Source organism: Drosophila grimshawi, unplaced genomic scaffold (genome assembly GCF_018153295.1).
Source record: "Drosophila grimshawi isolate 15287-2541.00 unplaced genomic scaffold, ASM1815329v1 contig_1367, whole genome shotgun sequence".
NCBI classification, from domain to species: Eukaryota; Metazoa; Arthropoda; class Insecta; order Diptera; family Drosophilidae; genus Drosophila; species Drosophila grimshawi.
The window spans coordinates 13,147,454-13,160,560 of NW_025062889.1; the positions used below are offsets into that span (position 1 = coordinate 13,147,454).

The 13,107-nt window shown below is 36.1% G+C and overlaps 5 protein-coding genes across 5 annotated transcripts; all 5 read left to right on the top strand.

Annotated features, from left to right (window-relative positions):
* Positions 1-197: 197 nt before the first annotated feature.
* Positions 198-5,273, top strand: LOC6560582 (23 kDa integral membrane protein). Its single transcript, XM_001986643.2, has 6 exons — positions 198-278; positions 1,942-2,077; positions 4,186-4,377; positions 4,434-4,595; positions 4,664-4,858; positions 4,916-5,273. The coding sequence occupies exons 2-6, from the start codon at positions 2,018-2,020 to the stop codon at positions 4,985-4,987; spliced, it is 681 nt and encodes a 226-aa protein (XP_001986679.1). The 5' UTR covers positions 198-278; positions 1,942-2,017; the 3' UTR covers positions 4,988-5,273.
* LOC6559081 lies at positions 275-1,832 on the top strand. Its single transcript, XM_001986642.3, has 2 exons — positions 275-693; positions 765-1,832. Exon 2 carries the CDS (start codon positions 803-805, stop codon positions 1,520-1,522), a length of 720 nt encoding a protein of 239 aa, XP_001986678.1. The 5' UTR covers positions 275-693; positions 765-802; the 3' UTR covers positions 1,523-1,832.
* Positions 5,274-6,053: 780 nt separating the features above from the next.
* LOC6560583 (23 kDa integral membrane protein) lies at positions 6,054-7,057 on the top strand. Its single transcript, XM_001986644.2, has 4 exons — positions 6,054-6,163; positions 6,260-6,451; positions 6,517-6,681; positions 6,745-7,057. Exons 1-4 carry the CDS (start codon positions 6,104-6,106, stop codon positions 6,997-6,999), a joined length of 672 nt encoding a protein of 223 aa, XP_001986680.1. The 5' UTR covers positions 6,054-6,103; the 3' UTR covers positions 7,000-7,057.
* Positions 7,058-8,574: 1,517 nt separating this feature from the next.
* Positions 8,575-9,691, top strand: LOC6560783 (23 kDa integral membrane protein). Its single transcript, XM_001986645.2, has 4 exons — positions 8,575-8,775; positions 8,872-9,063; positions 9,129-9,293; positions 9,357-9,691. Exons 1-4 carry the CDS (start codon positions 8,716-8,718, stop codon positions 9,609-9,611), a joined length of 672 nt encoding a protein of 223 aa, XP_001986681.1. The 5' UTR covers positions 8,575-8,715; the 3' UTR covers positions 9,612-9,691.
* A 436-nt stretch (positions 9,692-10,127) lies between these two features.
* Positions 10,128-12,921, top strand: LOC6561316 (23 kDa integral membrane protein). Its single transcript, XM_001986646.2, has 3 exons — positions 10,128-10,991; positions 12,024-12,215; positions 12,286-12,921. Exons 1-3 carry the CDS (start codon positions 10,932-10,934, stop codon positions 12,739-12,741), a joined length of 708 nt encoding a protein of 235 aa, XP_001986682.1. The 5' UTR covers positions 10,128-10,931; the 3' UTR covers positions 12,742-12,921.
* Positions 12,922-13,107: the final 186 nt, after the last annotated feature.

The following is a 13,107-nucleotide window of genomic DNA, read 5'->3' on the forward strand; positions in this document are numbered from 1 at the left end:
AAAAACCAATACAAATACAATGCGCCAATACGGTACGCAGTCAGTCATATTAAATGGGAAACGAGTGCCAAAAACGCCAACGTGCCCGTTGGTCGCGTTGGTGTGTGTATTTTATTTATTTTTTTTTTTTGTATGTGAGCGACCCAAACCGACCGCTTGAAGCAACAGGCGGTTGTTGGGGCAGCTGATCTCAGTCTGTAACGACAACAGCAACAGTTCATAACGTAGCGCGCGCAAATCAACATCTCGAAAATAAAACGGAAAATATCACGCAAAAGGTGTGTGTGTGTGTGTGTGTGAGTTTTTGAATTCCGCCTGTAGCGGTATATATGTGTGTGTGTGGATCAGAAAGTGTTGCAAGACGTAAAATTTAAAGTGTTGGAAAGCACATAGAGATCAACAAGCAGTCAAGTAGGCATCTCGCTTGCACTTAGGCATCGCCGGCATACGTAAATGTCAAAGTTTGTCGATTGTTCGTCTGCCGTGAGAGTTGTTAGTTGCTTCGTTGTCTTCTTCGCCAAGCCAAAACATAGAGAAGACCTACGAATGACAACAAAATCTTAAATAAACTTAGCCATTGCGTCGCAAACGTATCTATGTACATCCATACATACATACTATATAATTAGTTCACGTATAGAACCATAAACGAATCGAGACTGTTGGAAGAAATTGTCGCAGGCGTTTATTAAAGTAAAATGATGTCATAAATAAATTGCATAAAATACTCAACAATCCCATCCTTCCCGTTCGCACAATTTTAGGGGCTAGAGTGTACTTAATATCAATATTCAATAACGATATGGACGCCCAGAAAAGTTATCTCATGGAGAAATATCACGGATTATGTAATTACTTGGAGCGCGACACAGTCGGCAGCAAGCTTGCCATCTATGGCACCTCCACATTGATGCTGGTTGTTGCGTACATGAACCGCAAGCCTGCATATCTGGTGAGGCAGTTCAAGCAGCCGTCGCACATCCCGGAACGCATTATCAATGAACGGATTATGCACACCGGACAGATACGCGGCATACAGCAGCGCGATCAGGACACACTGCTGCTAATCAAGCATCGGCCGCTGATACCGATCTTCACCAGTCGCGATCGCCTGCTACCCGTCAAGTTGCCTGGCGTGCGTGTCAATGCCAATGGTTATGCCTGGCTGCAACAGTGTCTGATTGGACGCGATGCGACCTTTATACCGCTGAACAAAAGCCAGTCACAGGACTATGTCGTCTGCCAGCTGTGTCTGGTGCATCCGCCCAAGGGCAATCGATTGCTGGATGTCTCTGAAACGTTGCTCAAACTGCGTTTCGCCAAATTCGCCCAGGATATGGCTGCGGCTCTAAAAAGGAACAGCAAATATTATAAGCATTTGCGCGATGTGGAGAGCAGCGCGGCCAGCAAGGAGGCGTGGCTGACCTGGTTGGCGCGCTATCCTTTCATTTGGCAGCGTTTCAACCAGCTGAAGGCGTCGCTGTTGCCCAAGCAAAAACTCTTACCGGAGCTAGTGCGCTAAGTAGACACGTCCAGCACACACCCAACCCTCCGCACATAATTTCACATACTGTTTAGGTTTCTTAAGCGCAATCGCAAAACGTTGACCGTACATAATTGTTAACTTAATTCTAAGTCGAACGGAAATCCCAAGCTATTCAAAAAAATAATGAACGTGTTTTTCTGACCATTAACGGAGGAATGCTAAAAACGAAACTGAACAAAAGCGAGAATTCTTTTTATTACGAATGGTAGAATATGCTCTTTAGAATGATATCTGTGTGTTTATTGTGGCTGCATATATATATAAATATATATATATATATATATATATACGTACTGTTTTGGTCTATATACGACGCTTCTGAATAAAATTATAAAACATACTTATTTATAACGTCTATTTGGTATTTTTTTTCTCGTACGCATTTCGACTCTCAGTGGAATAAAACACAAAAACAAACAAATCGAGAAAACAGTTACAGTTCTTCAGCCATCTCAGCGAAACTCAATCAAAATGAGCTGCGGAATCTCTATGGTCAAATATATACTATTTATATTCAATTTGCTGTGCTCGGTGAGTAAACAGATTATTTTGTAAAGATGAAATTGTGTTTTTATTTTTCATTTTCATTTGATGAGCCAAACTCAATTATATTGTATGATATCATAAGTTTCTCAAAGCTTTCAATTCATATAGAAACTGGTTTCTTATATACAAAAGAATACAAATATACAGTAATACCTGTGAAATGTGTACATAACTCCTTGAAAGTTAGACATTTATCAATAACAATGTAGAAAAGTATTATTAAGTTACTAACAATAGACCAAAATTTTTAGCAGGCACAAACTAAATATAGCACTTATATTATATAGTTTGCAGTTGTTGCTAGTCAGGTTTCACTGTATATGGTTTTCTTTAGGCTTTTTGGCTAAAGGGAGGCCTAAAAACCGGTTTCCCACAAAAATTCGGCAAGTAGACATTTTTGTTGTTTAACGGAGCAGGCTGAGATCATAAGAATGCAAAACTCGTTATTAAAATTGGGCTACAAAAGGCTAGTGTGCATGACGTAGAGCATTGCATTGTATTATTTTGTTTTTATTTTGATTCCTGAGTTTCTGAGTTTCTACAAAATAGTTAGAACCAGCTGCTCGAGGTTAACCAGTTGAATCAACAGGTTTGTAATGCCATTTTCATTTGCCTTGCAATTGTATTTGTATTTTAGCCAACTTCCAACTCCCATAATCGTGAACTGTACCTAAAAACCAGTTTACAACTGAAGTGGCAAAGAATTTTAATCAACATCACATATTGAGTTGTGAAATTTCCGAATTATGTATAATACAAAATTTTCAAATAGTTTACAGTCTCGTCACGCAAACATAAAACACCCACCCTCTCAGAAATTGTGCAATGTAAAATGGAAAATTGCGCAATAGCCGGAGACGGCAAAGGCGAGGGTGTCCACGCCTAAAATAGCTGTATTAATTATATATGAACTTGGCGCACAGTCAGACATTCAGTTATTCAGTGAAAACTTGGTTAGAAATGAAAAAAAAACATTGCATTTACACACGCACGCCCGGCGGGACTGGGATGGGGAAATTGTAATGAAAATTGGGCGGCGGCGTTGACAGCACACTTGAACTCATTTGGCTTGAGTTATGGTTTATATATCTACAAGCATATATACATAAATTAATGAGTACTATGGTACTCGTAGTTATTCCATTCATGAAAGCACTCGACTGCTTTTTATCTGAATACACATGTTCGTTGACTTTTGAGAATAAATTACACAACGTAATCATCTTTAAAATGGGTCAATATGTGAGATCAAGCGCTCTGGTTAATTGAATACGGAAATGGGTTAAAAATGAGCTTATCTGAATTGTATCTTTATATGCGTAGCCACGCCCATCACAATATAGCTTCACCTTCTGCAACTGGGTAATTTGCATTTGCTGACGAATTTTCGCACGAAATCAAAGTAAACAGTTGCCTTTTGCATATTTATTTGTTATAGCTGTCATTTAATCTAAATTGCTTAATTGGTTGCATATATTGATTAGATAGTATAACCATTGATATGTATTAGTAAATTTGTTCCAATTGGCGGTATCATAAATACATCGCATAACGTTAAACCTAATAATAATGGAATAAAATAAGTACATTTACAATTAACTATATATAATGGTTTAGTCTTTGAATAACTCCCAAAAGTATACTCAGAAAAAAGGGGCTTATTAACACTTTTGTCCACAAATATGTGGTTATGTTTATATTAATTCAACAAACTAAAAAACCATGGCAAAATCTTACAACCAGAACATGAGATGAAAAATAAAACAAAAGCATGTTTATCAATTAATATCAGGAGTTTTCTACTATTGTAGTATTGGTATAGGTACTCTTTAAATATCTATTAAGAGTTTTTAATGTCTAAAGAGTTTTCTTTTATTATACATGTGTCAATTGAAAGTGTTTTTAATGCTATATATTATCCACAATTAATACCAAATGCCTATGGTTTTCAGTTAATTGATTTAAGTGGTTTTCGTATTGGATAAAGCTTTTTGTTTTAATTTGATCAGAGAGCTTTTTATTATCTAATACCAAACAAACATTCTATAAACAACTTGAAAGCTAAATGCTAACTGTATATTTTTTGTCCACAGATATGCGGCATCTTGTTGATTGTGTTCGGTGCACTGCTTTTCAGCAATATTCACAACATCGATGACTTTGCGGAGGCGCTGCGCACCCAACAAGTGCCCATCACAATGATTGTGCTGGGCACGGTGATATTGCTGATCTCCTGGTTTGGCTGCTGTGGCGCCATTCGCGAATCCTACTGCATGTCCATGACGGTGCGTACTCTATAATGGGAAAGTAAATGCTAAATGAGTAACTTGTTGTGTTTTAGTACTCTGTCTTGCTGTTTGTGCTGATGATTGGACAACTGGCGCTGGTCGTCTATATGTGGCTGCAGAAGGACAAATATCTGATCATTATGGGCGATGTGGTTGAGAGGGCCTGGGAGCGACGAACACGCCGTGCCGACTACATGGATGCCATACAGATTAGTGTTAGTACATCAACTTCAAGTTGTGTATTGCATTGGTTAAGTCAGATTTACTTTATTTGCATTTGTAGATGGAGTGCTGCGGTCGGAGCAGCTTTGCAGACTATACCTATCAGGGCTATTTCCCGCCCTCATGTTGCAAGGACACGAACAATTGCCACCAGGAGACCGTCTTTCGTCGCGGCTGCAAGCAGGCCTTCGTGGAATTCTGGGACAGAAACAGCGATATCATCAAGTACACCGGCCTTGTCATTGCCGCCATTGAAGTAAGTTCTTTAAGTTTATACTTCAGGTCGCAGCTAACACACAAAATTCTTTTGCAGTTTGTCGGCTTTGTGTTTGCCTGCTGTTTGGCGAACAGCATTCGAAACTATAGACGCCGAGCGGGCTATTAATGGCCCTTCGGAAATTGGGTCCTGGACATTAAGGCCTTACTAATTTTAATGAAAACCGAAAGTACGAATTATGTTGCCCAATTTTTACAAAAATCATACATATAAACAATTTTATTTTAATAATTCAGATGGCCATTTCAATATTGACATCGATTATTTTTTTATTATGCACTTTTAAAAATTAAAATTCTGTTGAAATTTATACTCTTAATCCATGCACTGTTTTCCATATAATTGTGCTATTTTTTCTTATACAAATAAAATGTATATGTAACAACTTTTTAAATTACAAGAAATGCGAATAAAATTATTAATTAATTATATATTTCGTGAATGTATGGAGGTCTTCGTGTGATGTAAAAAAGTATAAGCCATTTTTTTTCCAATCTAAAGATAGCATTTTTTTTAATTACGCGATACCTGACTTTTTACTATCGTTTGACATTCAAACTATTAAAATCGTATATGTGTTGCTCTTATCTTTATATATATGTATATATATATATATATTTGGTACTTGGGTTTTTTTCGTTGTTATGAACAAGTTCAGATAGACTGTGGTTTTTTTTTGTTATTGAAATTATGGAAGGTAAAAAACTGCTATAGATATATTTATCAGGTAACAAATATGATTTGAGAAATTCTAGCTAAATGTATTTCTAAAAATGAGTCAGATTAACTTGAGCTTTTAATATAAATAATTAATACAATAAGTAAAGTTTCCTAAAGTTTTCTACACCTAAGCCACATTATATTACATCAAAATTTGTTAAATAGAACATGATTTAAATTACATTATATACAGTTTCTTACTACAGTTTCTAACCTATATACAGCTGACAGCACACATATGGAGCAATTGTTATGTACCGTTTTGGGTACAATCCGATAAGGTCCATTGATAAGTTAGTGGCATGAATGCATAGGTTCTAACGTACTCTACGGGTGAAAGTGTTATGCCAGATAAATATCCAGATAAGCTCGCTAGTGGTATGACAATTTCAATATTAAGGTGCCAGATCTCAGCTGGTTCATTTAATAACGAATCGAACTGTCGCTGCGAACTGACCTCAAGATCTCAACGATAATCCCAATCGATATACCGAACTTAGCAAAATGAATTGTCTATCCGCGACGGTTAAGTACTTACTGTACTTGCTCAATGTTGTCTTTGTGGTAAGTGAAGGTTAAACCAACAAACAAGCAAAACTGTCTCTTTTAAGGTCTATCGACTTGATTGCACAACTAATGTCGTTATGTTCTATCTTACAGGCTGGTGGCATATTGCTCTTGGTGGTTGGATCCATAATGATGTCCGACATCGGCATTTTTGGATCTTTCGCTGACACAGTCAATGCACGCACCATTCCCATTTGCATAATCGTGCTTGGATGTATTATCTTTGTGGTGGCCTTCATTGGCTGCAGTGGCACAATCCGTGAAAATGCCGGCTGCACCACAGTCGTAAGTGCAGCAATCACCTCCAACCTGAGATCCAAACTAATCTGAATTGTTTTTTATTTCTTTAGTATGCCGTTTGCATGTTCATTTTGTTCGCCTTGCAATTGGCACTGTCGATTTGGATCTTTGTGGAGTATGATAGTTTTGTTGAGAAAATGGGTAATCTGGTGGACACTGCGTTTAAAGAGAACGATTCTGACGGGAGATTGCCCATGGATACTCTCCAGCTATCTGTGAGTAATAATCAGATGAGTTATTTCAAATTCATAAAGTAATCATCAATATTTTGAATGCAGTTCGAATGCTGCGGCGTAAAGGACTTTACCGATTATGGAGACAAAGTTCCTCTTTCGTGCTGCGGCTTCTTGAAAATTGACGAAAGCTGCGAGCCAGCAGTTTATACCGCACGACCTGGCTGCCGTGAGAAGTTCACTGATTTCTGGAAATCCAATATGAGCCTCATTAGTTGGGGCAGTTTGATAATTGCGCTCTTCGAGCTGACCATCTTTGTGATTTCTTGCTGCTTGGCCAGCGCTATGAGGAAGCGCTAAGATAAATTAATTCAGTCATCCTTACATCACCTGCCAAAATGTTCATCAAAGCCATAAATAAAAATATTGGTTAGATACTTGTTAGATACTAGATAAATGTTTTTTTTTTTGTTCATCATTCTTGTTTTTATTTAAAACACACACACTATTTTTTTTAAAACAAATAATTGTACATTTTTATACTTTGATTCCGAAGGTGTCATAGTATATTGGTTTTGTGCAATGTCTGCGTCAGACAAACTGTAAAAGTGTGTAAAAGCTCCCTCACCCAAGATTTTCAAAATCTCATATCTCCCGTCATTTAAGAGCTACAGTTACCAAAACTGCAAAGAAACGTTACTAGCTTATATCTGTCGCAATTTGAAAGGCAAACTTGGACAGTATTTCTTGGCTACACGCACCCTGTTCTTTGCTTCTTGCTATCTGCTGGATTAACTTATGGACTGCAACGTTCTCTCTTGTTTAAATATAGAAAATTGTCAATTAACATGTATATAATCATAGTATACAAATAAGTACCACTTAACACTGTGTTATTTAAAAATTCAAAGCAGTTAGTTAAAAAATTAATATTAAAAACATCGTTGAGTTATTTAAATTATTATCTATCAATATCTGTAATTTTTTTGACTAATCATGACATACGAGTCATTAGCTATGAGATCGACTTCTGTAGATATATTTATCAGGTAATAAATATGATTTGAGAAATTCTAGCTAAATGTATTTCTAAAAATGAGTCAGATTAACTTGAGCTTTTAATATAAATAATTAATACAATAAGTAAAGTTTCCTAAAGTTTTCTACACCTAAGCTGCATTATATAACATCAAAATTTGTTAAATAGAACATGATTTAAATTGCTTTATACACAGTTTCTTAAGATATAAATCACAGGTGTTTTATTTTCATAATGTAATAATTATTATAGTTAAATCATGTTAATTTCATGCTTGTTAAAATAAATTTACTGACAATACAGTAATCAAGTCAGCTTTGAAATGCTTGTCGAAATACTAAGTGGTCTAATCGATCAAACCATAATTATTATCTATTATCGATTTGTTGAATAATGTTGGGGGAGTCCCAAGGCGCTAGATTTCAAACAAAACAAAATAAAAATGGACCTGATAACAATATTTTTGACTCATGTGCTAGGTTTGGTTGGGGAGAGATAATTTGATTATCATGTTGATAACACAATCTCACTTATGTATCTTAAAATTAGAAATATTATTAGCCAAAGTTATAATACATAGAAAGTATCACCAGCAGCGTCGTTATGGCATTTAACACATCCCATAAAGACAAATATTTAAAGGTCTTCGGATGATAAGTTTTGGCAATGATTCATTTCCGATGAACATCATTCGACTATGTGGAAATAATAAAAGTACCTATATACAGCTGACAGCACACATATAGAGCAATCGTTATGTACCGTTTTGGGTACATTCCGATAAGGTCCATTGATAAGCTAGCGGCATGAATGCATAGGTTCTAACGTACTATACAGGTAAATCTATTGCCCGCGAATTGTTGTTATGCCAGATAAGTTTCCAGATAAGCTGGCCTAGTCCACACTAGTGGGTACGACAATTTCAATATTAAGGTGCCAGATCTCAGCTGGTTCATTTAATAACGAATCGAACTGTCGCTGCGAACGGACCTCAAGAACTCAACGTTAATCCCAATCGATATACCGAACTTAGCAAAATGAATTGTCTATCCGCGACGGTTAAGTACTTACTGTACTTGCTCAATGTTGTCTTTGTGGTAAGTGAAGGTTAAACCAACAAACAAGCAAAACTGTCTCTTTTAAAGTCTATCGACTTGATTGCACAACTAATGTCGTTATCTTCTACCTTACAGGCTGGTGGCATATTGCTCTTGGTGGTTGGATCCATAATGCTGTCCGACATCGGCACTTTTGACTCTTTCTCTGACACAGTCAATGGACGCACCATTCCCATTTGCATAATCGTGCTTGGATGTATTATCTTTGTGGTGGCCTTCATTGGCTGCAGTGGCACAATCCGTGAAAATGCCGGCTGCACCACAGTCGTAAGTGCAGCAATCACCTCCAACCTGAGATCCAAACTAATCTGAATTGTTTTTTATTTCTTTAGTATGCCGTTTGCATGTTCATTTTGTTCGCCTTGCAATTGGCACTGTCGATTTGGATCTTTGTGGAGTATGATAATTTTGTTGAGAAAATGGGTAATCTGGTGGACACTGCGTTTAAAGAGAACGATTCTGACGGTAGATTCCCCATGGATACTCTCCAGCAATCTGTGAGTAATAATCAGATGAGTTATTTCAAATTCATAAAATAATCATCAATATTTTCAATGCAGTTGGAATGCTGCGGCGTAAAGGACTTTACCGATTATGGAGACAAAGTTCCGCTTTCGTGCTGCGGCTACTTGAAACAAGGCGAGACCTGCGAGCCAGCAGTTTATACCGCACGACCTGGCTGCCGTGAGAAGTTCACTGATTTCTGGAAATCCAATATGAGCCTCATTAGTTGGGGTAGTTTGATAATTGCGCTCTTCGAGCTGACCATCTTTGTGATTTCTTGCTGCTTGGCCAGCGCTATGAGGAAGCGCTAAGCTAAATTAATTCAGTCATCCTTACATCACCTGTCAAAATGTTCATCAAATCCATAAATAAACAATAGGTTAGACTCTTACTACCAAGTTTATTTATTTAATATTGACGTTTATGTTACCGGTTTTATGATCTATCTACATACATACAAACGTGTTTCAGGACAAATATCTTATCGTGGCATTATATTTATAGTAACTTTTCATTGCTAATATCAAGCACTAGGCGACTCATATTGAGTACAATTTTAGGCATAGTTCGCAGAACTCTTTATCAGTTTGGGCTGTATGTGTTTTGTTGATGAAATCGATAGCCGCTGGTGCGTATTAGGTCATAACGACCTGAAGCTGATTCATTACTTATCAATTCCAACCACAAAATGCACGCAAAATATTTACTTTTTGTCAAGTTTTCCATTGTTACCCTTTCGCATAGATCTAGAAAAACTTGGGGCTCGTGGCAGTGGTCGGCGCAGACAATCTAGCTGATAAAAATGTTTATTTTTTGTTCATCATTCTTGTTTTTATTTGAAACACAAACACTATTTTTTTAAATAAATAAATAACATTTTTATACATTGATTCCGAAGGTGTCATAGTATATTGGTTTTGAGCAATGTCCGTCATGCTGTCTGTCCATCTGTATGAACGCAACTTTGAACTTGAAACTTGGAACATGTGCCCTCGTCAGACAAAGTGCAAGAAGCGTGTAAAAACTCCCTCACCCAACATTTTCAAAATCTCAAATCTTCCGTCATTTAAGAGCTACAGTTACCAAAACTGCAAAGAAACGTTACTAGCTTATATCTGTCGCAATCTGAAAGGCAAACTTGGAGAGTATTTCTTGGCTACACCCACCCTGTTCTTTGCTTCTTGTTATCTGCTGGATTAACTTATGGACTGCAACGTTCTCTCTTGTTTAAATATAGAAAATTGTCAATTAACATGTATATAATCATAGTATACAAATAGGTACCACTTAACACTGTGTTATTTAAAAATTCAAAGCAGTTAGCTAACAAATTAATATTAAAAACATCGTTGAGTTATTTAAATTATTATCTATCAATATCTGTAACTTTTTTGACTAATCATGACACACGAGTCATTAGCTACGAGATTGAACATTTCACCCACAGTGCGGTTGGCCGATAAAATATACAAACGGGGATCAATCTAGATATGGCAAAGCCTCGGTTCGCTTATAATGGCTTGCACAGTTTGGAGACCGTTTCAATCGAACGACAGTAATCGACGCGCAAACAAGGCGCAGTAAAAGTTTAAATATAATTTCATCAAACGTTATTAAGAAACGGCTTCAACATGGGTTGCATGTCAGGAATTTTGAATATTCTTCTATATATTATAAATATCGTGTTTTTGGTGAGTTAATTACTATTATTTATAATTGAAAACCAACAATTGGATCATGTGAAATTTTTGTCATTGTTGTCAGATAATTATTAAAAAACGCAATTAAATATAATTACAAACCAACAATTTGATCACATATTTGAAAAAACAACAACAACAACTACGTGAAACTTACTCAACATATATTAGATTTTGCAAATTGTATTTCAATAATTTGTTTGTGATTTTTGTAACGGATTTAAGACTGGTTCCTCTGGAATTCTGTCTGTTTGTCTGATTCTAAGCAAAACTGGTCTCCCAGTTTAAATGCTATATTGAAAAAATATGGAATTTATATGATTTTAACTGTAATTTGTTCGGTTTACTAAATCATAGATTTAGAACTTTCGTTTGAAAGATAAGCTCCCATATCAAAATATATTTTGCTATTCAAAGATGCTCTTGAAAATACGATAATTTGCGCAAGATTTTATATATGTAAAAATTAATAAATCAACAATTCATTGGCAACTCGTTGTGTGTCCTTATATTTATAATGCACTTAAAAAATGACGTAGCATTACACGTATCTGGTATATGTATATCACTTCCTTATATAGTATATATTTTGCTCATGCGAATGAGCTTATAGGATTGTTTCTTTTTTTTCAATAAAATATAAATAAAATGTGGCTGTTATTGTTATCGCAAGTTATCATTGTCAGCTTTGAAAAAATAACATTGACAATATGAATGTTTTTGAGTCATTCGCAAGAATTCAGTTATTGTAATAGCTATAACTATTATATATATATGTATGTGTGCTTGTGTGTTTTATCAATGATGGATTATGTCTGTTTTGTACCAATGATAATAATGAAAGGAGCATTAATCATGCCGTATCATTATGTCAATATAAATATATATTATATAAAGCATTTTAGTAAAATATAGAAATTGCCTAAAATTTTGGAAATTCAAAATATTAAGTTCCAAGACTGATTTGAGATAGTCAGTACATGATACTAAAATAAAATTTTGATCATATGTATTTCTTAACAGATCGTTGGCATCTTGCTCATTGTGTTGGGCTCCATAATGCTATCGAACTTTTCCCGCCTAAGTGATGTGGAGCAGCTAGCGAGCGCGGATACCATACCGATCTGTGTGACCGTTCTTGGTGGACTAATATTCATCGTATCCTTCTTTGGATGCTGTGGTGTCTGGCTACAGAATGCCTGCCTAACTGCAACGGTGGGTTCTCTACTGGTTTTCTTCAAGTTCAATTGAAGTTTTGACAGATATCATTTTTTTTTGTTTTTAGTATGGTACGTTGATGTTTTTATTGTTCGTGCTGCAATTGGTGTTAACCTGCTGGATCGCTGTAAACGAAAATGACTTTTTGAATGATATGCGTAAGCTGGTGGATACTGTTTGGCAGGAGAACACAGCGGCGACTGGATACCCGATGGGCGCATTGGAGCTCACTTTCAACTGCTGCGGCAACGAAGGCTACGCTAACTATTTCGATGTTGGCAATGGTGTTGTGCCCGGCACCTGCTGCGGTTACACGAATCGCGATCAGACGTGCCCATCTAGCATATACGAGAGTCGCCAAGGATGCAACCAGAAATTCTACAGCTTCTGGGATGATAACAATGCTATCGTTCTCTGGTCCGGCCTAGGCATTTGCATATACGAATTCATTGTGTTCATTTTAGCCGGCGCACTAGCCAATTGTATGCGCAAATCAAGTTCCGGTGGAGCAACGTACGGCTAAGAGCTATTTATAATTCAATGATGGCAAAGCTTTTGATCCTTAAAGTTTTTAAAGCACGATCTAAATTTGCATTTCTCTCTTAACTTGATTTTCATGATTAATATATATCAATGTTAAAGTGTATGTTTAATAAATATAAAAGTTATAAATTCTGTGAGGCATAGAATTTAAAAACCACAATTTTTTCATAATTATTTAAATAGAGAGAATCCATAAACCTAAATTTTTGTATAGCTATTTATAACTATTTAAAAAAAATTACGATTTTTAAAGTAAAGAAAAGTCGATTCTAGAATTCATCTCTTTGTTTCTCGCTTATGTGTGATATGGGAGAGTCTATACACATTTGTCGACTGATGTTTTTCT

Bases quoted from the DNA above. Each gene is read 5' to 3' on its own strand.
- LOC6559081 (XM_001986642.3), top strand. From the start codon at position 803: ATGGACGCCCAGAAAAGTTATCTCATGGAGAAATATCACGGATTATGT.
- LOC6560582 (XM_001986643.2), top strand. From the start codon at position 2,018: ATGAGCTGCGGAATCTCTATGGTCAAATATATACTATTTATATTCAAT. The intron at 2,078-4,185 runs GTGAGTAAACAG...TTTTGTCCACAG, and splicing joins TATTCAATTTGCTGTGCTCG to ATATGCGGCATCTTGTTGAT. The intron at 4,596-4,663 runs GTTAGTACATCA...TTGCATTTGTAG, and splicing joins TGGATGCCATACAGATTAGT to ATGGAGTGCTGCGGTCGGAG.
- LOC6560583 (XM_001986644.2), top strand. From the start codon at position 6,104: ATGAATTGTCTATCCGCGACGGTTAAGTACTTACTGTACTTGCTCAAT. The intron at 6,164-6,259 runs GTAAGTGAAGGT...TCTATCTTACAG, and splicing joins TGCTCAATGTTGTCTTTGTG to GCTGGTGGCATATTGCTCTT. The intron at 6,452-6,516 runs GTAAGTGCAGCA...TTATTTCTTTAG, and splicing joins ATGCCGGCTGCACCACAGTC to TATGCCGTTTGCATGTTCAT.
- LOC6560783 (XM_001986645.2), top strand. From the start codon at position 8,716: ATGAATTGTCTATCCGCGACGGTTAAGTACTTACTGTACTTGCTCAAT. The intron at 9,064-9,128 runs GTAAGTGCAGCA...TTATTTCTTTAG, and splicing joins ATGCCGGCTGCACCACAGTC to TATGCCGTTTGCATGTTCAT. The intron at 9,294-9,356 runs GTGAGTAATAAT...TTTTCAATGCAG, and splicing joins TGGATACTCTCCAGCAATCT to TTGGAATGCTGCGGCGTAAA.
- LOC6561316 (XM_001986646.2), top strand. From the start codon at position 10,932: ATGGGTTGCATGTCAGGAATTTTGAATATTCTTCTATATATTATAAAT. The intron at 10,992-12,023 runs GTGAGTTAATTA...ATTTCTTAACAG, and splicing joins TTATAAATATCGTGTTTTTG to ATCGTTGGCATCTTGCTCAT. The intron at 12,216-12,285 runs GTGGGTTCTCTA...TTTTGTTTTTAG, and splicing joins ATGCCTGCCTAACTGCAACG to TATGGTACGTTGATGTTTTT.